The sequence below is a fragment of the Durotheca rogersii genome (assembly GCF_024521655.1).
Source record: "Durotheca rogersii strain YMJ 92031201 chromosome Unknown GGS23scaffold_10, whole genome shotgun sequence".
Taxonomy (NCBI): Eukaryota; Fungi; Ascomycota; class Sordariomycetes; order Xylariales; family Xylariaceae; genus Durotheca; species Durotheca rogersii.
The window spans coordinates 1009203-1033220 of NW_026251241.1; the positions used below are offsets into that span (position 1 = coordinate 1009203).

General features: G+C 57.5%; 7 protein-coding genes across 7 annotated transcripts; 4 read left to right on the forward strand and 3 right to left on the reverse strand.

Annotated features, from left to right (window-relative positions):
- Positions 1–5002: 5002 nt before the first annotated feature.
- On the forward strand, positions 5003–6547 carry GGS23DRAFT_596991 (Smr domain protein; the record flags this gene model as incomplete). Its single annotated transcript, XM_051518554.1, has 5 exons — positions 5003–5036; positions 5302–5402; positions 5694–5944; positions 6027–6253; positions 6330–6547. 5 exons carry the CDS (start codon positions 5003–5005, stop codon positions 6545–6547), a joined length of 831 nt encoding a protein of 276 aa, XP_051371937.1.
- A 544-nt stretch (positions 6548–7091) lies between these two features.
- GGS23DRAFT_59609 (D123-domain-containing protein) lies at positions 7092–9086 on the reverse strand. Its single transcript, XM_051518427.1, has 2 exons — positions 8723–9086; positions 7092–8660 (listed from the first exon to the last, which is right to left on the reverse strand). The coding sequence occupies exons 1-2, from the start codon at positions 8839–8841 to the stop codon at positions 7448–7450; spliced, it is 1332 nt and encodes a 443-aa protein (XP_051371938.1). The 5' UTR covers positions 8842–9086; the 3' UTR covers positions 7092–7447.
- Positions 9087–9538: 452 nt separating this feature from the next.
- Positions 9539–10226, forward strand: GGS23DRAFT_605260 (cwf21-domain-containing protein; the record flags this gene model as incomplete). The annotated part of the gene is made up of 2 exons (XM_051519724.1): positions 9539–9771; positions 9896–10226. The coding sequence occupies 2 exons, from the start codon at positions 9539–9541 to the stop codon at positions 10224–10226; spliced, it is 564 nt and encodes a 187-aa protein (XP_051371939.1).
- A 649-nt stretch (positions 10227–10875) lies between these two features.
- On the reverse strand, positions 10876–12309 carry GGS23DRAFT_568833 (uncharacterized protein; the record flags this gene model as incomplete). The annotated part of the gene is made up of 2 exons (XM_051516419.1): positions 11289–12309; positions 10876–11207 (listed from the first exon to the last, which is right to left on the reverse strand). Coding segments are annotated over exons 1-2 (998 nt in total), but the record flags the coding sequence as incomplete, so codon positions are not given.
- Positions 12310–13092: 783 nt separating this feature from the next.
- GGS23DRAFT_59703 (uncharacterized protein) lies at positions 13093–15817 on the forward strand. Its single transcript, XM_051518560.1, has 2 exons — positions 13093–13374; positions 13443–15817. Exons 1-2 carry the CDS (start codon positions 13224–13226, stop codon positions 15809–15811), a joined length of 2520 nt encoding a protein of 839 aa, XP_051371941.1. The 5' UTR covers positions 13093–13223; the 3' UTR covers positions 15812–15817.
- A 608-nt stretch (positions 15818–16425) lies between these two features.
- On the forward strand, positions 16426–18745 carry GGS23DRAFT_609763 (Nnf1-domain-containing protein). The gene is made up of 3 exons (XM_051520288.1): positions 16426–17157; positions 17470–17594; positions 17996–18745. The coding sequence occupies exons 1-3, from the start codon at positions 16864–16866 to the stop codon at positions 18279–18281; spliced, it is 705 nt and encodes a 234-aa protein (XP_051371942.1). The 5' UTR covers positions 16426–16863; the 3' UTR covers positions 18282–18745.
- Positions 18746–19713: 968 nt separating this feature from the next.
- Positions 19714–21516, reverse strand: GGS23DRAFT_605263 (uncharacterized protein; the record flags this gene model as incomplete). The annotated part of the gene is made up of 4 exons (XM_051519725.1): positions 19714–20010; positions 20070–21122; positions 21185–21259; positions 21319–21516. 4 exons carry the CDS (start codon positions 21514–21516, stop codon positions 19714–19716), a joined length of 1623 nt encoding a protein of 540 aa, XP_051371943.1.
- Between the last annotated feature and the right edge of the window lie 2502 nt (positions 21517–24018).

Sequence of the window (24018 nt, forward strand, 5' to 3'; positions counted from 1 at the left end):
AGGTACCTTAGGCACTTAATAGAGTATACCGGTGCATGCAGGACTGAGGACCCGTCCCTCCATGTATTGGGTAGGTAGGTATATACCTACCTATACATATGTTAATATGTGCCTGCTCTACGATAGACGGATCATCGGTCTACACGCACACACAGGACGTGAGCAGGTCCATATGTACACATACACACGCACATCCCGATTATACCTAATGCAGATTGGCTCCACAGGATGTACATACATATGGGCACTAGGCAGGTAGACCCACAGTTACTGGCCCACCTACTACATGAGGTAAGACATGGCTAAGGAGAGTGGAGGAAGGCAGGTACCCACGTAGGCACCCTCTTAGCCCGTCAAGACCTTCCTTTCCACTGTCTCTCCTCGGCAGCCCGTGCCCATCATCTGAAAACTGTCCCTTATTATACGTATATTGCTTAACATGCGGTGATATAAGTGGTATATATATAATATATCAACCAGCAGACTTACTTCGCGTTGTATAGGTGGCACTCTGTTTCAAGTCTATATAGGCCGTTCCGGATGCCATCAACCATGGAAGCGCCACGCGAGACGAACATGGGGACAGGCCAGAAATCAACGACCAGAAGAAAAAAAAAAAAGCTTACATATCCTCTAGCGGCTCATCATTCTAGAATGATATCTACCACAACGGCACATCGCCGCAGCGTCACGGCACGCACATACTACGTAGGGAACATGCAGGCCCTACCTATATTGATGCAATCGGTATACGTACTTGCGTACGACACGAGCATCTGTGTGTGTAAGTGGCCCGCCGTAGGGCTACAATAGGCAATACTCGAGCACCTCAAAGTGCATATCCATACCCGTATCATACCTGCCTACCTCTCCTGCTTACACCGTCTGACAGGCAGAGGCAGGGCAGGCTAGGGCAGGCTCCGACCATGTCAGCACCAGATGATTGGCAACCGATAACTCGGCGATGGGATTATCGCGGTGAGATTCATCACGATGGGCTACGGACCCATACCCAACTCCATGGAGAGAATCTGCGGGAAGGCTAATAATAAAAACGTCTCCTTGCCGAAGGATGAAGAAGACATATGTATGTACTACGCGCGTATGTACGTGTACGTACGTGCATTCTTCCTATCCATATACCTGCATATATATATATGTACGTATGACCCCATTTGCCCGCGCTTGGGTCGACTAAGGAGATGACCGAAGAGCTGCCCGGGTTGGACCTAGAGAGAGGGCCCTGGGCTTGCTGACTACGACGAGGAGGCGCGCGATGTATCCATGTACCTAATGTTGGAGGTACGCAGGTATATATATGTGTATATGCCTACCTAATGTACCTACTGCGTTCGCAGCTGTGCAGGACGCTACAAGGTAGGTTAGGTAGCTGCCTCTCAGGAGGTACGCGAGAAAGTTGAACCCTGCCTTCCTTCCTTCCTTCCACACTTACCTTAGGTACCTAGGTATCTACCTCATATACTTCATATCCACGTACCGACCTACTATACTCATACATACAGATATGCATCCACCAATCATCCGCCTATTCACCATCCACACCTCACATTAACCTATGTATATATGTCCACACATCCACACTATAGGACGACACACCAGCTGTTGGAATACGTACTATGCCCGAACAGAGCGTGACGGATCGAAAATAACAGATTTCCAGCCTTGCCAGAACGCCCCGGACTCGCCGCAAATACATAGACACACCGGTACGCACACCAATCACGGGGCCAGGACATGACCAGAGAAGGCCGTCCCCCTGCTCTTCTCCCACCCGGCTGCAGACAAGCTCGGTATTTCGACAGGTCGCTGGCGCTGAATGGTCAGATACCTATGATGAAAATGGCACTTCAGGATGCTCGACCCCTGTCGGGATCCTGACTGCGGTCTGCAGGTCCGTCCGCCTGCGAATCTACGTACGATGGAGCAAATGAGCGACCCCCATCACTCCCACTCCCCCCTCTCGCTCCCACATCGCACACAGACAGACAGACAGACAGACAGAGGATATCCCTCCCTCCGGATGGGCGGCAGGTCCGCAATGCCTTCCTTACGTGAGCTACATTATGTAGTATGCGCAAAACCGCCGGTTGCCATACGGTACGTCACCAAGGGCAAAAGCGCTTAGCAAGCACCCTAGGAGAATCGATTCCTTCCTGGGGGTGGCACGGGTCGTGCTTCTAGAAGAGACGCATGAAGGGAGGCCGGGCCATCGCGAGCGAGCAAGACGTGCTCCACCAGATCTTGGACGGCGCGGCAAGAAAGAAGACAAGGAGCTCCGAAGTGCATGATCCGACACGCTCTCGCGAACGAACGGAGTCTTGGGCGGGCACGCCCTAATGCGCCGGAGATCGGGCTGTGTTCTCTCCCGTGGATCATCATCATCGACCTCTTCTCTCACCTGTTACATAGTCCCCCAGACTGTCTCTCAATCGACTCAGACCCCTACCTATATAATGAGGCCTACTATACGCGCTCATAGTATGAGCTTCGAGATCTGCTAGAGAATTCTCTAATTACGTATCGTCCGCCATCTGGGAAGAGGCGGCTAGGCCGACCCTTGGAGTCAATATTTTCTCCAGACCCGCCGCAGCCACTAAACGGTGGTGCGCACTCACGTATGTACACATGCATGTACGTAGACACAGAGATATTGCAGTAACTCCTAAAGGGAGACGAGGGACGGGTCCCGTCAACATCCGTCAACGGGTTCACCACATATAGCGACAGCTACACCCAGCAATGCGAGGTGACAGGCATGCGCCCCTATTCATTCCTGAAGCGTGCATAATATTGCAGGTTCCCACGAATACCCAAGACAAGGTGATTGTGATTTTCATGCCACTACTCAGTGTGTGTACGACCTCTCTACTACGGCTAACTACCTAACATACCACCACAACGGCTACTGCTGCAGCAACAGTAGTACTATACATACACATATCTCGGTAACGATCTCGACGATAACACAATACGCAAGGTGCGCAACGCCTCCGGGAGAGAGAGAGAGGTCTCTGCACATACCTACTACGCTCGGGCCCCCCCTTTTCACTAATAGCAGCACAGTAGGATCGGTCGGGTTTCAAGATACAATCGCTCATCCCCCTACCCCGTCTTGAAACGCCTCCAAGGTTAGGTATACCTACACTACCTAGCTAAAGATTGGACACGCCACCACCTGTACGCAAGCAGATCATCATGGTGTGTACCTACCTCATACATACATATATACAGTCGAGATTGAGGCACCTACCTCGTAAAAGCAACACATATATACGTGAATACGCATATACTATATATCAATCAACACGCTTATGCGCGTATATGCATATATTAGTGGCAAGCACGAAATCCATACGTACCTAGGCACATGTGCACATTGGTTAGTTGTTCGACCGTGGTCCAGTAACCAGTCCTGTATTATCCCGTACCAGATCGAGGGAAAAAAAATACCTGAACCGTGTAGTGAGAGCAATGATAACTTAATAAGGCCTCGCCGAGACTGTCCCATCAACAGGTGCTCCCCTCAGAGAGCCGGGGTCGCAAGATTCCCAGGTTCGCACACTCGTCTCTTGCAGATCGCCACGAGGTTTGGGGTCAACCGCGTGGTGGTGGCCGGGTCGCGAGCCCGGCCTCGTCCAGGGTCCGGTTTGGACCCGTTCGTTCGTCTCCCCTACCAGGAAACGAGGACTATTTGTCTCCTATTTTAAGCTTAGCACACTTGGGTAGGGAGAGAGGGCCAGCCAACAAGTACGTGTATACCATCTCTCCGAGGTTGCAATTTGCGCCATTGCGGCTAGATGGCACCATCCCATCCCCCCTTCTCGCTCAGCGAGGGTCCGACCCAAGCTGGCCCTTTAGCATCGGGTCCCACGAGAGCGCGGGCTGCACCTACTACGCAGTAGCTGGCTTGGAGAGTTGAACGGCTCAGGAGAGGGACGGTCTGGACGGATCTATCTAACGACCTAGTCGCCCTCCCCAAGTGGAGTCGAGGCGCCTAGCACGGATACATACTCGAATCTCCGTCCCGTCGCTCTCAATGATTTCACGCGCATAGTGGTGCTGACACGATTACCGGCTTCGATGGAAGGCAACTTCTGGTCCCCCGGGTCCTGCCCAGAATTCCACGTCTCGAACCCTTCTAGAAACCCTTGATACCTCGACGGGGTTGGTTACCTGTAGTCCTTACACAGCTATATATGTACTATACGTACGACGTTGGGTGGTATGTATGTGCGTACGTGTACTAATATACCCACTTCTCCATATCCCATCCCACACAGCCGCCAAGATCGCGTATGTGCATACTATGGGATAGCGTGTATCTCTCTTACCAGCTGAATCAACAGCCTACCTGCCTCAGGCACGGCGTCAAACAGATCGCCCCCATTTGCTCGGCCTGGCCACAGCGCACAATCCTTCAGCATGCGAGTCACGAAAGACCCGTCGGGTCGACGGCGGGCGTCGCGTTCGTCTACACACGTACATAGGCACGTCCATATGTCGAGACATATGATGTATGCATGTATATACGGACAAAGCCGCAACGATCCCAGAGGCTCACTGAGTACTGTGCTAACGGTAACCCGATGATTCGCGGGCTGCGATCCAAAGTCTCAGTGAAATTTCGAGAGAAACAAGCCTTTCTTCCCAGCCACCTGAGCGGCCAGGGGCGGCGCCAGTGGGCGAGCCGCAGATCCTCTCATGCATCCCTAGTCACCTCACCAAAAAACAAAAAAAGAAAGGAAAAAGAAAGACGCCCCCAAAAGACACCCTCAGCTTCGTCTCGGGGCTTGCGGCTCCCGGCTCACATCCGCTGTTTTTCGACCTTGTTGCCGATGCGTGCCATCGCGCGTATATGCCCGTTGCGTGTGTCAGTCTGAAGAAAACCACCCGACACCGATTCGCACCTGGCACCATACTTGCACGTAGCGCGAGACGGCATCTGCTCTCGTGGTAATACACTTGACCGATTGAATCAAAAATGGCCATTCCCCTGACTCGACTGGGAGGTGAAGGTACGTACGATTCGCGTGGCCCTCGTGTTGCTGTCACGATTACTACTGCTGCTGGCACTGCCGCCGCTACTGCTATGCTACCCCATACGGTATCAATACGTCAAACCATCCCTCCATCATCCTTCTGCGGCTTGGGGATCGGGTGACGCAGTGCCTACGGCACCGGATTCCGTTCGCATGTATCCTGGCCATCTGGGTTTTTTCCTTTTTTGTTTTATTTCCGTGGGCGGTCCCGCGCCAAGTCGATGAATTAACCACGCCATAGTCTTCAACCACCGCCCCAGCCTCGAGGCCGAAGCCGAATATGACCGGCTCCGGGGCTTAGCGCGGGAGGAGGCCGCGAAGCGGAACAGCTGTTTCGATCGGGTATGCCTGTTCCCTCTTTCCTCGCTTGTCTCGCTTACTCACCCGCTCGCCCGTGCGGCCACTCCCCCATCGTCATATTGCGCCTCCTTGCTCCCCTCCTCTTTCGATCTCGTAAATTGACCCTTCGCCTCGCGACCGTCCGCTCGATCCGCGCCCTCCACCCCCCTTCGTCTTTATCGTGACATCACCAGGATGGAAAATAAAATACATGATGGCGGGAGGACAAAGAGCACTCGCTAACGCGACGGGGGGGCGGCGGCCAACTGCCGCCACCTGGCAACGGCACGACAGGCGCACCAGGCGTACGAGCGCGGCGACGGCGCCGAGGCCAAGGAGCTGAGCAACCAGGGCAAACGGCACGCGGCCGCGATGGACGAGTACAACCGCCAGGCGAGCGAGTACATCTTCCGCGAGAACAACGCGCCGGGCCGCGTCGACGAGGACACCATCGACCTGCACGGCCAGTTCGTCGAGGAGGCCGAGGAGATCCTCGAGCGCCGCATCCGCTACGCCCAGGAGCACGGCCAGACGCACCTCCACGTGTACGTGAAGCCGGGACCTTCCCCCCCTTCGTTCCCTCTCCCCAGGCCGTGACCGTGTCCCGGACCTATCTGCCCAACCTAGCAGTCTCGGCTCCCCCACCCCTTCTCCCCCGCCTCCCCCCCTGCTCGCGGCGCCGATGAAGAACCGCTCGCTTACTCTCGCCCGCCGGCGCCCCCCCTCGCACAGCATCGTCGGCAAGGGCAACCACAGCGCCAACCGCGTGCAGAAGCTCAAGCCGCGCGTCGAGCAGGTGTGCCGCGAGCTGGGCCTGAAGTTCGCGACCGAGGACAACGCCGGCCGGCTCTACGGTGCGTCTTCTCCCTCCCCCCACCCCTTTCCTCTCCTGACCCGCCCGCCAGCTGACACCGCCCCCCGCGCGCGCAGTCAACCTCCAGGGCGGCGAGGCCGTGCCGCCCCCGCACGGCGGCCACGACCGCCCGAGCGAGGGCCACCATCACCCCCACCAGCAACCGCAGCCGCACCGCCCATCCCACCACCACCACCAGCCGCCGCCGCCGGAGGAGGACCACCGGCCCGACGAGCTCGAGCGTCTGGTGTCGCGGTTCGTGCGCAAGCTCGGCGATTGCTGCGTGGTCATGTGAGGCGCTGGCGGGGCTACTGCTGCGGCTGCCCACACGACTTGTGGTGGGGCAGCGCGCCCTCGGAGGCGGCGCATAGTTTGGAGGGACTGTTTCTGGTTGGGGGTCGTCGGTGCGGCTGGATGAGGAGGGGTCGGGGGAGCTGCGGGGAACGATGTTACGAAGGCAGAGGCAGACACGATCATGCGGCATGTGATGCAGGTTTTATTTCTATTCTTTTTAGGTTATGAGGTATTTGGCTACTAGCTCCCGGCGAGGAGGCATCACGAAATCCCTACGTTCCCATTGTCATCGAAGTCCCGCGTGCGTTTTGACGAGGTTTCGTCGCCCGAGTTGGCGCCCTTCGCAGCAACATAACTAGGGAATACCTAGCTGCTTGGGCGTCCCTGGCGTCTGTCGCAATGCGACTGGTTCCTGTCTCCCCCCTCAATCTCACTGTGCAGCTTTGAATACGCAGATGGTAATGTACCCGTAGCACCGCATCAGGTAGCCCCCCTCCTCTTTCCCTTCCGCAACACTGGATCACGCCTTCGCCCTCCCCGTCTCGATCTAGCCAAGGAGGCACGTCGTTATCGCGAAGGACATGGTTGCCGCCCGGTAGTCGCTACGACGAGTTAGGTATCCACCGTTCTAAGTCGCGCCCGGCGCACTGATTCTCGCATGTGGTCGGGGGAGTGGTTCGGGAGTTTGAAGGGCCGAATGAATGGCTGCTCGTCGTCCCTAGCAGGGCAAGGAGATTCGCTCTCACGAGTAACGAGTTCTATTCTAAAGGTACCAGGCGGAGCGGTCATCCAGCCTTAGAAGACGTCTGGCACTGCTCGATTTCTCCCCTTCTCTCTCCTCCCCCAGTCTCCTCTCCCTACTCCGTCAACTTCACCCTCGGCTTGTCTGCTGCGCCCATGCCTACTTCTTCGCCTCCTCCTTGCCGTCGAGCTCCCAGCTCGCCACGTCCCGGCGGTAGTCGAGCATCTCGCGCCACTTCCGCGCGAAGTCGCGCATGCCACCCTCGCCGGCCGCGCTTGCGTCGACCACGTCCTTGGGCAGCTTGTGGGCGGAGTACTGCGGCACGCTGAAGTTGAGCGCCGCCGGGTCCTCGCGCTCGACGAGTCGCAGCTCTGGGACGAAATCCTCGTCCTCGTCTTCGTCCTCTTCATCGCTGCTGCTACCCGCCTCGCTGCCGACGACGCCGAGCACCGGCCCCGGGACCTCGGTCGCGAGCAGCTCGGCCCAGTCGAACAGCAGGCTGTCGGTGTGCGGCGCCCAGGAGTTGATGTCGATGAGGCGCGCGCGGCTCAGCGGGCCCTCCTCCCCCTCGTTGCTCTCGGGGAGGTACACGTCGAAGACGAAGCTGCCGTCCGGGAAGGTGTACCGCAGCTTGTGGTTGAACAGCTGGGCGATGCGCCCGACGATGGCGGGCCGCAGCGACGCGAGGAATTCGTAGTAGTGCAGGTCGCGCTGGGAGATGGCGATCAGGTTTCGGTGCTTTACGAAGCAGCGGAACTCCATCGCCGTGTGCGGGTTGAAGTACGACCGCAGCACTAAGACCGGCTTGAAGGACGGCATGCTGCTGGCATTGCTGTTACCGTTGCCGTCTCTACCGGAGGAGGTGCTATTCCTACTGCCGTTGTTGCCGTTGTTAATAGTAGTAGTGGCGGTGGTAGTGACAGCGACGGGGATCGTGCAGTCATCGAATGCGTGCTCCAGATCGTACGTGATAAAATTAGAGCTCTTCAACAACAGATAAATGTCGTTGGGGCATGTGCACTTGATCGTGTTCTGGTGCGGCGATATCCAGGCCGCATCCTTCGGCGCTGTCCAGTTTAGCTTCGGTGCCACCGCGCCGCCTAGCTCCGCGATCTTGTCTTGGATGGTCTGGTGCAGCTCGGGGAACCTCTGATTCGGCGGGAGCCTCGGAGCCTCCTCCTCCTCGTCGCTGTCGGATTCGGAATCGGCCTCCTCAACGGGCGGCCGGAAAGTCGAGGGCGCAGATTCCCACTCGTCATCTTCGGGCTCCGCTCCGTCATCGTCGGCTAGGACGATGCCATCCTCGCGAAGGTACTCTACGAACTCGGGCGACAGTGGGATTATACGCGACTTGATACACGACGTGCGGTATCTTGCATCTCGTTAGCAACCTCTGCGGCAGGTCGTAGGAGGGGAGGGGGGGGGGTTACGGACTTGGGGAACCAGGAGTCGTAGGAACAATTTAGGATATGGTCCCTAGTGATGGGGGGGAACTGCAGCGAGGAGCTTTCCGCGGCCGAGGACGACCGGGTGTTGCTGGTGAACGCCGGCATCTTCTATATGCCGCCTGGCCACGGATATTTGTACCAAGCAGACGCCGGCCTCTTGGTCCTTGTATTTTCAGACTATCCTACAAACATATAGCAAGTTGACGTATGCAGGTAATGGAAGTGAGTAACGAGGAGAATAATGGCGTTCGAGAGGAGTGGCCAGAGAGAGTCCAGGGGGTTGGAAGTTCGACTCATACCTTGCGACTCATAGCTACCCTGAGGTACCTTTACACATGGCGGGGCACGCCTGTTACCAGGAAGGGATGGGATGGCGGGGCGAGAGGGCGGACCATCGCTAGATACTTGCATTTATGCATACATGGGGTGCACTTATGATGGTGTTGTGCATACATCGTCTTACAGGTACCTTAGGTACCTAATGTACCTACCACTACCGGGCCCTCAGTGGATAACCCCGTTACCGCCTCTCACCTTGACCAGGGTTTACTTGATCGAGGCTACATAACCTCCCGAATGTTGATACTTACATACCTTCGCCAACCCAACCCTTCCGCCTCAGCCCAGAGCTATCATCACCTCCCGTCCTTACCCCTTACTCGGCCTGGCCGCCCCTTCTTGGCCATCCATCTACCTACCTACTAACCGCCGGGGATACGAGAGCAGCCAGCGCCCCAGAAAGAGACAAGCCGAAACAAGACAGAAGCCCCGAGCCCGAGCAAACGCACCAGACCGACCCGCCATGTCCGACAACGTCGGGCTCTCGACGCCGCGCGGCAGCGGCACCTCGGGCTATGTCCAGCGGAACCTGGCGCACCTGCGGCCGCGCGACCGCGCCGCGCCGTACCACTCGCGCGACCTCGACAGCCTGAAGCACCGCCAGCGCCAGCCGGACCGCGAGATCCTCGAGCACGAGCGCAAGCGCGAGGTCGAGGTCAAGGTCTTTGAGCTGCGCGACCGGCTCGAGGACGAAGGGTGCGTTCCTCCCTCCCTCCCTACCCCCCTCCATCTGTCTGTGCACCTACCCACGCGTATATATTTATCGATATGCATTTCCCACCCCCGGAAACCTCCAGACTAACCCGGGGCCCGCGCGCAGGATCGACGAGGACGAGATCGACAAGCAGTGCGCGGCGCTGCGGACGGAGCTGCAAGCGAAGCAGGCGGCGGGGGGCAAGGGCCGGGTCCGCGACCCGGCGGTGGACGGCGCGCCGCGCCGGCAGCTCAAGGCGCACCAGGTCCACGAGCTGGCCGACGCCAAGATCAAGGAGAGCGAGCGCCTGCGCAACGCCCTCCGCATCAGCAAGGACTACGAGGAGGGCGGCCACTGGAAGCGCCAGGAGGAGCGCCTGCGCAAGGCCGTCGAGCGCGAGAGGGAGCCGCCCGCGCCCGCGCCGGAGGACCGGGGTCGGGACCGGGACAGAGATTAGAGAATGGAGAAGTGGGAGGAGGCTTGCAAGCTAGGAATAGGTCTACACGGGAGAAACAAAAGAAACGTCGTGGCTGGGTTGAATCTGCATACCTATATATATACCTCTGGTCATACGGGTTAGGCGCTGGGCGTTATGCGCGTGTCTAAGGCGCTTAGAAGCCTAGGATAAATAAACATTTTCTTCGTACCTGCCCTAGAGCCTTCACGTCAACTTTACTTCCCGGATTCGCTATCCAAAAAGCTGCTGCTAGTTGTATATATGTTCGCACCCACAAGAAACGATGCTAATGCTATGCCGCCTACAACCGACCGCCTGCCGCGCTTTCCCCGCGCCCCTTGGCGTTGCCTTGTTCTCCCGTCCGAGCCGCTCCTCTCCAGGAGGTATCCGGCTCTAGTTGGCCGCCAGGATCTCGGCCGCGTCGACAGGGGGAGCGTGGTCCTCGCGCCCAACGTTCCGCCTAAGCCTCTCGGCGCGGCGGGCCGCCTCGTCCATCTCCTTCTGCCGCTCGTGCTTGACGTACGTCGCATACCGGAGGGACCCGAGCGTCAGGACGGCCATGAACAGGATGCCGAGCACCGAGCGGCGGATGAGCACCCACCGTAGCCCTTCGATATCGGACCTCGAGTCGCTGTTGAGAGCGACACCGATCTTCAAGTTCAGCCGTTGAATCTGTATTGTGGGGTTAGCGAGGTGCGATAGCGAAGCCGAGAAAAAAAAAAAAAGAGACGTGGTGGAGTGGTGACGAACGGCGCTCTCCATAGTCCTCTGCTCCTCTCTCACGTTCATCCGGCGGTCGTTAAACATGCCTTTGACGTCGTCCTTCAGCGTCATCAGGTCTTGAGTCATTCGCTGGGTCACGATGTCGACCTCATGCTGCAGCTGCGTCCGTTGCTGACGTGTCGTCTCATCAGCTGTTCTCCTGTTGTTCTTCACTTCGGCGCTCAGTTCCGAGCAAGCCGCACGAAAGAGATAAGTTTCCTAGGTGCCAGGTCAGGGTACTGCGGACGGTTGGGATCTTGGTTCGGGTTTCGGGTTGGAGGACAGGGGGGGTACACCCACGTTGTCGACGTTGCTCTTGCTAACCAGCCCATCTCGAGCGACAGCCATATTTTGGGCCAATAGTACCCTGATGGCTTTCATGGCCGTGATGGCCTGAGCCTGCGTGTACCCACTGTCCGTCAGCTGCTTCACTAGCGTATAGGTGTCGAAGTGGTGGACGTAAGGCGGTGTCGACAGGTGCGGATGATGCGACGACTCAAGCGGCGGCGTGTGTAAAACGGCTTTCATTGGACCGCTCTCTTGTATCTTGGCTTCGGTTGCGACCTGTTGTGGGTTTACGGACGAGGAGCCAGAGGAGGCCGCCTGTGGAATGGCCGCGTTCCCAGCGGGTTCTTGCGTTTTCGCTTTCTCTGCATTTTTGGGCTCTGGTGCTACCTCCTTCTCCTGATTTGTCGCGCTCTTGTTGTTGGTCGATGCGGAGTTGGATGGCTTTGGCTGAACGGGGGTTGGCCCCTGAGGGGGTGTTTTGGCGGCGGCTGGCGGGACAGGTAGCGGTTCGACGGCGGTGCCATGCCTCTCGAAGACGGCATGCTTGACCGAAGTCGAAGTTGAAAAGGTGGCGGCCGCTAGGGGCGGCTTCGAGCTACTCGAGGATTTGCGACATCGGAGCTTCGCCCTCTGGGCCGAAGATTCGCCAAAGCGGGCGGCCCGGAAGAGGTGAGGGTAGAGGAATGTTAATCGGATGGTAGGCACGGCGGGCATGGTCGCTGGTTATCGCAGACTATAGATGGCTGTTGGGAATATGACAACATAGAGGGAGCAGCATGCTGGACAGGACAGGACTCGGCATGGGAAGTTGGAAGAGGACGGAAGGGAGTAAAAAGAGCATAGAGGGTCATGGCCATTTTGACATAGTAGGATAAGCGGAGCCCTAGTTAGCTGCCCTCTGACGAGCTGGAGCAAGAGAAAGCCGGTACGGAAGCCCCCACGTGGAACGGACCTGATCCACTGGACCGGACCTGAGCTTGGGGTCTCATCTCCATCGCCAATTCTGGCGGTGTCTGGTTGGCTGACCATGTACCTGTACTTGCTTTAGGTACTTACCTAGATAGGTAGGTACATCCTAGGTGTAGGTACCTACCTGGTATACTATACTGTATTAGGCCTCATCCACGTACTCAACTCAAGTACCAAATCTATGAGTACACATAAGGTAGATACTACCTAGGTACCTAGGTAGGTATATTCTACTATATGCATGAGGCATCCCCAAGGTAGGTACCTAGGTACATTGCTCTATTCTCATAAGGAGACGGATAGGCACCTGACTAAGGGATAAGGTTAAGCCGTTATATGCATTATGTAGGTAATTGCGTTACCGTTACCGGATTACCTGCTGCGTACCCAAAGTACGTGCCCTACCCTTACCAGATCCGGTGTCAGTGGAGCCAAGTCCTGCTCTCGTCACCCCGCAACCCGTCGGTGAAAACAACCCAATGCCAGCTCTTCAGCTTTTGGGACCCCTGCCAGATGGCGGCGGCTCGCACTTTTCTATGCATATACGCCTGCAGTGCCATGTCACTCAGGATTTCCGCCTCTTCCACCGTCCCGCCGTCTTTTTCTGCTTCGTCTCTCGTCCGTCCCATACCCATAAACACATCCACATGGTCCCATCCCGCCTTCGAACTGGCAGGGACAACTCTCTGCTTCCCCTTGATCCCCAACTCTCTTGATGTTGGGCCTCTGAGGTCTCGGAATCCACACCTAAGACACAATCGATCACCCTTGTGCGCCTTTTCTCAGGTCCGGACGCACACATACCTATCGGCCGCGCCCTCCTGCTTCACCGACGATTGGTTCGTGCCGCTTACGACAGATGCATCCCGTATTCCGGCACCTTTGAGCCTTTCGTCATTCCGCATTCCTGCCACATTCCCCGGGCGCGCCCTCTAACTAGACAGATTGAGCGATTCGGCAGCAGGCACTTTCGCTAAGATGGCTGCGGCCAACGGTCTATCTGCGCCTGGGTCGGCGACTTATGAATCGGACACGCTGGTGGTGGGAGATGGGACCTGGGACTTCTCCAAGAATACCTTCCTGCTACCCAATCTCCAAGGGCTGAACATTGACACTATGCGATACAATGGTAAGCTCGACCCGCGCCCTAATCCGCGACCAACCCTATCGCTATACTTGTGACCTAACACCTACTAGGTATGGGCAACCGTTTCTCGACGGTGGAGCAATACCACCAATTGATCACCGTTCACGGCGTTCTCGCCGTCATCACCTTCCTCTTTATCATACCGACCGCCGTCATGTATGCGAGATTCAGGCCGTACGGCTCCCCCATCGTGCTGCACGCATACCTACACGTTCTCGCCATGCTGCTTTCCACTGCCTTATTTATACTGGGATGGTTCGCCGTGGGACCAAGGCGGAGCTTGACAAACCCCCACCATGGCATCGGAGTGGCCATATATACCATGATTATGGTTCAGATCATTGGTGGTCGCCTGGTCAAGAATATCCGCAGCAAGTCGCTCAGGCTCATGCTCCATCGATGGCTCGGGAGAGTGATCGCAATCTTAGGCATTGTGCAGGTTCCTCTTGGGCTTACGCTCTACGGGTCTCCTTTGTATACCTTCATTCTGTATGCCGTATGGATGGCCATCTTGCTTTTGATATATTTCGTCCTCAGCTGGAGGCAGGAAGGCGAACGCGATCGCGAGGACCTGATGATCCACGGTGGACGCTCTGAAGGTGGGGTCACGGCATCGGAATCCAAGTCCGGACGTGGGATGGGGCTGCTTGCCCCGCTGGCAATAGGAGCCGGTCTCTGGACGTGGGCGCGGAGGAGAAAGGATCGTGACCTAGACCAGAGCCAAAGCGGCACCGGATCCCAAGCAAGGAGCCGCGCTCGGGGCCCCGAGGTGGTTTCTTCTCGGAGGGGCTCGGCAAGCTACTTCGACGACGAAAAAATATCCGAAAGAACCGACCGCCGCGAGGGCGGCGTATCGAATTGGCTCTTCAACATAGCTGGTCTGCTCGGTGCTGGAGCCCTTGTTAAAGGAGCTCGAGACAGAAGAGAAAGGCGAAGATATGATGAAGAGTACTCGGCCGTCGCAACAGACACACCTAGTCGATCTACCAAGCCTGCCGGATCTCGGACATACCGGAAACCAATTACCGATCAGTATACGGAGAGCGAGTTCAGTGACGACCGAACGGAGCTCCACGACGGCCGAAGGCCTCACACACCTAGGAACCATGCTGCCACGACACTTCTTAGCGGCACAGAGCCAATGACGCCGCGCCCGTTGCGCCCTCGACCACCGGCTGGTACGGATTATACAGACTATACGGACTACTCGTCATACGTGAGTCCGTCTAGGCGACGGACTGTGGAAGAAGAAGAAAGCAAGAGCACCGGCAAAGGTTTCCTCGCTATGCTCGGTCTAGGTTGGTTAGCTAAGAAGGCGAAGGACGGACACGATGAGAAAGAGGACGAGCGGCGGAGGTTGGAGGAGGAGAGGCGGGATGGGCAGCGCGGATCAAAATACACTGGAGATGGTTATAGTTCACCATCAAAGTCGCCGAAAAAGCCCCCGCGGCAGCGACCGCCACCATCGTCTGCCCTAACGGCTACGTCGTACTTCGAATCGGAATCCTCGATGCTGGAAACTCGCCCGCTCGGAACTAGCGTTAGCGGGCCACCGATGCCACCCCTCGGCGCTGGAAAAGCGCCGGCAGCGCCGGTCCCGGGCCCGAGTTCACATTCGCACTCACGATCAAGATCGCGGTCGAAGAGTGGTGCTATCACGGATCCGGTTTCGATGCCGCCTATGCCTGCGGATCCACGCGGTATACTCCGCCCGCACTCGGAATCCGACAGCGAGTCTTACGCGTCTACCGGTGGTGGACTCCAGGGGCTTCCCCCGTCTCGGCTTCGAGTGGGAGCCGAAAAGTCGGCACTCGCGGCCGGTACCAACACTACAGGCTTCACCGCGGACGAAGACGAGCGGCAGCGGAGGGAGCGTAGTCAGGTTTCCAGCCAGCCCGTTAGCGTTAAACTGCGATACCACGACGATCGGGATAGAAACATAACACTGCGCCGGCTCACCGAGGAAGAAGCGGTGGCGACTCGACGTGACCATCGAAGAAGGTCGAACTCCGTAAGCACTCTCTCCGACAGTGAAGCGCCTAGTAGGCGATACCGGCGCGATTCCAGCTCCCATAGAACCGCAGACGAAGCCGCGGCTGAGCGGTTAGTTGGCGAGCTATCACCGCCGTCGCCACCATCCCCGCCAACACCTACCATGCAAGGCAGGCGGGCGGGTAAGGACTCGGCTTACTACTCGGGCCAGCCCGGTCCTTCGGGGACGACGCCGATGGCGCCACCAACCATGTCTACCGTTACCGGCGGTGCAGAAAGCCACGGAGATTGGGGCGGCCTGAGTCCGACACCTAGCGGGCCTGTGGGAGCAGCGGGTTCGACGGCTCCATCCGCAGCAGACCGAAGACGCCGGAGACGTCTCGAGAGAAGAGACACCCGGCCTTCCGACACTGTGGACTACAGCTAAAGCGCCAGGAACTTAGTACTGGTGATTGAAAGGATTTTTTTTTAAAAAAGGGAAAAAAATCATTCCTCGGTGTTTTGGCGTCCGGACGTATATTATTCTTCTCATCCATGAAATGCATGCATGTATGAGGCAAGACGGTTTGGGTGCACCTCGACCTTCGATGAGAACTAGAGAACCATGATGCCGGCGACGCTGGTGACATTGATGACGCGAGTAACGTTTATAGGCGACGGCTTGACGGACGAGGTCGTAGAGGGTTTTATGCATAATATCTCAGGATATCCCGACGGGTCATTTCTTTATAGGGGGATATGTATTCTACACGAGGAGATCACAGAATGATAATAGGCACGCACCATCGCTCATGCCTTGTAGGCCTCCGTGACTGGCTGCGTAGGCGGTAGGATGGCATGTGAGGTCCCTGGCTGACAAGTTGTAGGTGTGCAACGGCCTGGGCGTGCATCATGCATGTGTGTGTATGTCTGCCTCTATGCGTCGAGGGGGCGCGGGACGACAATAGGAGGGAAGAAATGCATACGACGTCGTACGCAGCGGCGGAGAATTGGGTAGATGAGTAGATACCTACCCCTAGGATCTATAGGGAGAGCCATCACGTGCGGTCGCGACTTATCGATAAGGCGGGGATAGCCCAAAATCGCGACACCACGCGCCTACGCATATACATCAAGTACGTATTCTCCGGCAACCGCCGCGATCAAGCCCAGCACCACAACACGGATTCACCAGTTTAGCAGCACCGCGCGTGCGGGGCGTCGACACATCCCGCCTCCTACCGCCTTGCCCCCAGGCACACACGCCCGCTCGGCTGACGCCGTCGCGCCTTTTTTTTTTTTCTTCTCTTCTCTCTCTTTGTTCCTCTCTCTCGACTCCCGACCGCGTCCACGGACGCGCACCGGGCGCCGTGTCCCGCACCACCACCACCGACCTTTTCCTGCCCGGCCGCCTGCCCACACCTACTATATACATGCCTCGCCTGCCGTAGGCCGCCCCGACCCCGCGAGCCGACCAGCAGACCGAACCCGACGCGCGCGATGCCGTCCCCCAGCGGCGCGCCCTCGCCGCCGCCGCCGCCGCAGCAGCAGCGCCCGCGCGCGCAACCCCCACCGCCGCCGTCGCCGCCGCTGCCCCCGCGCCCGGCCGCCCTGGCCCCCGGCCCCCGCGCCGCGCGCTTCCGCCAGGTCCTCGACTCGAGCCTCGCCGCGACGCTGGCGCGCGTCGGCTGGGACAACTTCGCCGCGTGCTACCCGACGGTGGCGGCGCGCGCGCCCGCCGTGCTGCGCGCCGTCCAGCGCCAGATGGTCGAGCGCCTCGGCCAGCTGTGCCAGGTGCGTGTGTTGGTTTCTTCGTCTTTCGTCTTTTTTTTTTGGCGGTTGTGGTGGGAGGGAGGAGAGTGAGGACAAGGGGGGAAGGGGAAGGGGCGGTGGAAGGAGAGGGAGCGGAGGGGAGAGGGAGTGAGGGGAGAGACCTGCGAGCTGGAGATGCGGTCTGCGTTCCTCGCGATAGTTACCTGTGCTATGTTCCCCTTCTAGCGGAGGTCTCTTCCCTTGCTTCTCGTTTCTCTCTATTGTTTATTTTTACTTTTTTCCCCCCTTTTCTTGACCCTCATTATAAAAGCTAACCCAACACCCGCCAAACAGAAAGAATTCGATTCGGTGCTGCAGAGTCGCAACGTGGTGGCCAAGCTTAACGAGCTGGAGAGCCTGGTTAGCGAGGCGGAGCGCAGGCGGGACGAGGCGGGCCCGGATGCCGAGGCGCCGATTCCGTAAGTGGGGAGAGGTTCCTGTTTTTCTGCAGCGCTACCCTACGCTTCCCCTTCCCCTCGCTTATAATCCCTCATTACACTGCCTTCTCCCACGTACGACCATAGGATCTGGAAAGCTCGGGATCCCGTCCGCTCTCCCATAGATAAGCCAGATACCGCCAGATTAGTAGTTGGGTCGGTGACGACCAGCGAATCCCTGGTGTTGTACGTTTTTTTGCCCTTTTTTCCCTCTACTCTTGTTCTTATGACCTTCTGTACTTTTTTTTTTTCTTTCACTTTACTCTTTATACGATATTGTTCTCTATTCTATGTCTTTTTTTCCTCTCATTTCCCTCCTCCCCGTCCGCCAACCCCACCACCCCCCCTCTCTATCCTCTCTAGCTAACCACCAGGGTGTGAAGCCCGCACATGCTGCCGGCGGAGCAGGTCCTGGCCGCGCATCTCGCGCCGCACCTGGCGCAGCAGCAGTCGCAGCTCAACGCCAAGCTGCAGACGGTGCAGGCGCACAACGCGAAGCTCTTCGACGACGTGCGGCGGCAGCGCGCCGAGATGGAGTCGCTCGTCGCCCTCCTGCGCAAGGTCTTCGAGGACATCGACGGCGCCAACGGCATGCTCGATGACGTCGTCGACGACCTCGCCGCCGAGACCCGCACCGTCGAGGCCGAGATGGCTGAGGCCGCGCCGTGAGCGAGGGGGCCAGAGGGCCGGAAAAAGGGGAGATGGAGAGGATCGCGGCAGCCGTCGCGAGATGCCTCCTCGCTCCGCCCCGCCAGTCTGCCGTCGTGTGCCACGCTACGCTGCTATTTTGCCGGCGGTGGCTGGCCTGCCTATATGGTTAGGCGATTCGTCGGTTCGTTTCATAGGGACGTCGCCTTACATTACGCTACGCTACGCTGATTTGTGCGCGCTATACGGCATGGCCTAGTCTAGTACGTGATATGTGTATATATACATTTACAAGATACAGGGACTTCGCGATTGGCAAGGGGCGGGCGAGGCCGGTCCCGTAGGTCACGGACTCGGAGTTCCGGCGTATCGGGCGGGCATGTGGTCATTGTTGTAGGGAATCGCGCCTATTTAGCATCGAGCGGGCCAGGCTCACCCTATGCTGCCGCTCGTGGAGGGGTAAAAACATGGCACGCTTTCATCTCTCTGTTCTACATACATGTGACGTCCGTTTCAATCTGCCACAAATCGCCGTCTCTCGAACGGACGCGCACATCCGAGGTGAGCGCGGACGGGAGGTACGGTGCCTTGGCGAATACGGGATGTGCGATATTCTGTGCCCCAAATCTCGATGGCATACCAAGGGGGCACCTACGTACGTAATAGCAATCCTGCAGCTCACAGGCACCGTAACTCCGCAAACGTCTGTGGATGACGGCAATCTCGGTCAACTTTCCGGGGGGGGGGTAGGGGTCTATTAGTAGATTTGGCTATACCCGCAAGCACTCCGGCGAGCACTCTCTAGCGTTAGCGATAGACGACTAGGTAGGCCGGTCACGAGCAGCCTGCTACTAAGATGGTGTCTTCTTTGTGCCCCGCCGCCGTGGTGAGGCGACGGCACGCCGGCTCACCCTCCAAGCTTCCCTCCCGTAAAAATCCCCCAGAATGTTCAAGATAGACAATTGCACTTTGGCCAAGTCATGGCCGCGATCGCGGTTGAAGGCCTGGGACCCGGCGGTTATGATTACTGAGCAATAACATTTACACTAGTACATAGGGTATAGACGTCTTGGTCACTTTGCCCGTATTGTACACTCATACAAATCTGGTCCCGAATTCCAATGACATCCGTTTCACTCCTTTCCATGCAGATTGCGCATTAACTTTTCCAGCCGTCCATCGTGATGTACAAGTCCCCCAAGCAGAGGTGGCATTAGCTAATGATCATCGTGCAATGGCATATGCTTGCTCAGATCAAGTCCCTCTGGACGGCATCTCGGGAGACGCCCGAGCGAACCGGTGCCCAAGCCACGAAACGCCAATCTTAAAAACCCCAAAACCCGCGCCTCCCCCCAGCCCCTCCCTTGTCTAGGGTATCAAGCAGTACTCTCAGCATCTAGGGGATTCCGAGACGGGAGATCCCTCCAGACCTAGCTCCTCCGCTCAAGTACTCTCAAGCGTTGGCAGCTTGCGAAGCACCTCTACCCCGAGGTGCGCCACCAACCCTACCACGACCTTGGCCACCGTAATTAGCTCGTCCATTCTGGTTTCCGGTCCGGCCCTCGAAGCCTCCGCGTCCGGAGCGATTCTGTCCGTTGCCACGTCCCGCCGTATAGTTGCTGCCGCCATAGGCAGCAGCCTTAGGGCGTCGGGGCTCTACCACGATATTCTCTCCATTAACCACGTGCGGGCTGGCGGCGGCGGCGGCCTGGTAGCCGGCCACCGTGGCGAATTCGACAAATGCGCAATTCTGCGAGGGTCTGTTAGGTAAACCCTTTTCACTGCCGTACGGAGTATGGGCGAACAAACCTTTGAACGGTTGATATCGAAATAGAGCAACTCGCCATGCTGGGCCAACGCTGCTTTCAGATCATCGTACTTGACCTTCTCAGTAACATACTTGACGTAGCCCATGGTGCTTTCCTTCTCGAGCTGGGGTCCGGAGACGGATTGAGGTCGGTTCTGCCGTTTCGAATCGCTACCAGCCGTCTGCCATTCGGCGGAGGGGTCCTTGGCTGGCGCAGCAGGAGTCTGAGTCTCGGGGGCTTGCGCGGGAGCAGGCGCTTGAGAGACGGCCGGTTGAGGAGCCGCAACAGGAATAGGCCGGGTTGGTGGGGCGGCGGCAGGGGTCGGGGTCTTTGCAGCAGCGAGGGGAACCACAGGTCGAGGGGCCGCTGCGGCGGCGCGGCTCGCCCAAGTCATCGGCTTAGGTGGCTGGGCAGGAACAGGCGCGGCAACAGGCGCAGCAACAGGTGCAGGTGATGGACGCGTCTGAACGGGCGTTGGGGCTGGCTCTACTAGCTTTTCGACCTCTTTGGCCTCCTCGGGAGCGGGCTCTTCGGGTTTTGGCTCGACATCGGGGACTGACTCGGTCTCCGGTTGTTTGACAGCCTCGGGAACCACGGTTACATCAGTGTCAAAAGTGTCAGTAGATACCTCACCATTGGCTGGGGCGACGTCCTCGGCGGCTGGTATGATAACTTCCTCCGGCTTCTTGTCGGCAACGTCGGTTCCGGACGAAACAGGTGTCTCCGCGGGTTCGGTTGACGACACCTCTAAGTCTTCCTTAGCTTCGGAGACGACCGGCACCTTGGACTCCACTTGCTCATCCTGAGTAAGCTCGGCGGGCTCCTCTTCGCCTTCCTCATCAATGTAGCGAAGGATGTCGTTCAAAACGAAGTACCCCGATGGCTGCTGGGCGAGAACAAATGTCTGGACAAACTTCTTGGGGTCTCCGGCCTTGTTGGAAGTCTCGCCGATCACTTGAATGACAATGTTGTCATAGGAGGCTTGGGAATCAACGTTGGAGACTCGGACCTTGCAATCCTGGAGGTCAAGCTGCTTGATGCGATCCTGGATGTTCTAATGTGACGCGTCAGCAGGTAATGGAGGGGATCGATATGATATAATTAGGGGAAACATACCTGCCGGCCAACAGAGACATTGGCCACCTCAGCCTCTAGGCCGTAGACAAACTGAGAGCGCTTCGAATAGAATAGCTGGCAGAAACGGTCAGCGGACGATCGGTGAACAAGCGCAAGATGTGGCGGAGACCTACGTGGAGCTTCTCCGGGTTCTTGCTAAGGGTGGTATAGTACTGCTCAACAAAGAACCAGGCGACTTCATCCTTGCCCAGGTTGCTGTTAGAGCCAGCGCCGCCGGATTGCTCGATGGTTTGCGCGGCGGTACTGGGGGCCACGATCGTAGGGCCAGCTAGGGATTGGTCGGTGTGGTTCAGGTTACCGTTCGTTGCCATGTTTGCGCTGGATTGGAAGGACGCCTAGTTGGACGGAAACGATATCGTAGATATTCTAGAATGAGGCAGGTGGGTGGGTGGGTGAGCCCAAGAACAGAGGAGCTAGACGGCTTCTATGTGAGAATGCTGCTAGCCCAACAAACACCTAGTGCACAGAAAGCGAGGCACAAATAACTTCGTCCCAACCTGTATATGTGCGTGGTGAGTTGGAGAACTCGGTAGACGATGAGATTGAATGCCACCGGGGGGGGCGAGTGACGGGAAGGAAACGCACGGCTGAACAGACTTGGGGGGAGGAGAGGAACCGAGTCCAGTCAGCGTGTCGGCGATAAAAGAGGGGAGAGAGGTATTTTTTTGTGTGGTGGTGGGAAAAGAGGATATGCGCCCGTCAGTGACTGCGTGAATGGGTGACGGGTAAAATGGACGGAGGTCGACGAGGACGATTGTGGTGGAGTAAGGCGGGATGTAATGTAATTTTTGGGATTTGGAGATTTTTTTTTCCGTCAGTCTCTTTTTTTCTCTCTTTTTTTGGTTTAGATGGCGGGTTCGGAGAAGGGGGTTGACATGGGAAGTGGGTGGTGGGATAAGAAGACTTCAAAGCAGGCGAAGAATACCCCAACTCGCAATGCAAACTTACCTAACGATGCGGGTAGAGGGGGTATGCAATTACCAAGGGTAGGAGCCCCAGACGCGTGCGGTGCACCAAACCAAGGTTCGGTACCCTATACAGCCAGTGCTAGAAGGGTCTGGCAGAGGGCAATTAGGTACGTCGACTAGTCCCAGGAGGACGTCGGCGGACAGTGGTAAGTAGGGGTAGCCTCGGATAGTGCTACGCTAGTGGCGGCGGTGTTTATGTGCGTATTGGAGGACGTACAGGCGGGAGGGAAGGGTTCCAATATGAAGTATGTAGGTAGGTAAGTATGTAGGTGTATGTATGCAATGTGCGGCCGATAAGGCGTATGTAAGTAGGTTCGCGCGGGAGGTTGTTCGAGGAGGAGAGATGAGAGGACGATCAAGTCGTACGTGCGGTCGAATCGCCGAAGCTGGGTTGGAGAGGGAGAGGGAGAGGAAGAGGAAGGGAGAGAGGGAGAGGGGCGGCGGTGGCAACAGAACAAGTCGAGACAAGTCTGCCAGTTTTGTAGTAGGTCGGATGGGTGCCGGCAACGGTGGGAGGTGAATAAAAAGGTAGAGGCGAAAAAGGTCGTACGCCAAAGGGCTCGAGATGGGAAGATAACGTGGCTCGGACTGGGCTGGGCTGGGCTTTGGGGCTAGGCCGAGTTCGAAATGGCGGTGTTGTTGTATGTGTGTTTTTTTTTTCGTCTTCTCGTCGCGAGCGTGGATTTCTTGGTATCCCGTAACTCTGGTTGCTGGCCTGGTCGTTTGCTCGCTCGACTGTTCGTCAGGCTGGGCGTTCGCGAAGAGGATGGGGGATGGAGATGAAATGGGGAACAGACGACGATGGCGGGAAAGGTGCGGTGCGGGATTCGGTACGGAAGCAGGCGTGGAGGCGCTGTTGAGCGCTGTGGAGTGGGCCTTTCCCAGGATGCGGATCTGATTTGCCTAGCAATGGACCGCTCCATCGCATCGAATCGAATTGAATAATCGATTGCATCGCACCGTAGGTTCCGGGGTACCTGTCCTCGCCCGCCCTACGCCTACCCAAGGCAAGGTACCTCGCGCGCTCCCGGTACCAACACCCAACCCAAATCGTCCCACCTGCTGCAGCGGACAGTGGTACAACCCTGCTGGATATTTGTCGGCATCTCGTCCTTCTCCTGCTCCCCTTTCCTCTCCCTCTCCTCTCCTCTCCTCCTCCCCCTTTTTCTCCTCTTCGCCCTCGCCGTCCCTCTCGTCGTCTCCCTCCCTCTCCGTTCTTCCTTTCCACCGCCATCGCAGATTCCACCTTGTTCTCTCCGCTGTCTGCTCCTTCCCCATCCGAGCCCCACACAACCCCGTCGTGCCCCCGAAAAAAAGCTTGGGCCGCAAAGCCTGGGCCGGATCCACCCATACCCTGCCTTACTCAGAACCCGGGATTGCCATCGTGGTGTGTGCAGACATGTACTATGTACTTCCTATATACGTGCTGAGGCGGTGGCGGTAGGGTTAATTTACGCTCGCGAATACGTGCTAGGGCAGGTTAGCAGGAGGTACCTAACGTGGTGCCTACTACTTCTTACCTAGGTACCTAGGTACCCGTCTACCTTACTCTACACATATACGTGGGTTAGGATGTACCGAATGTACCTTACCCGCTTCTATTATGTAACCTGCTTCCGTTGGCGAGCACAGCACGGCTCCAGGCAGGTCCCTACCTCCTTGGGTACAAACCGACCGCGCCGTCAAATCTTCGGTATTAGAAATACCGATACAAAGCCTACGACGTCTTGCCCTCGAGGGATAATAGATCACTTGCTGCAGAGCGATTACCATTTGAACGAATACCTATCCCTCATACGCCCGCGTCGGTTTTCACAGGGCATTTCTCATCTCTCACGTCCGCAA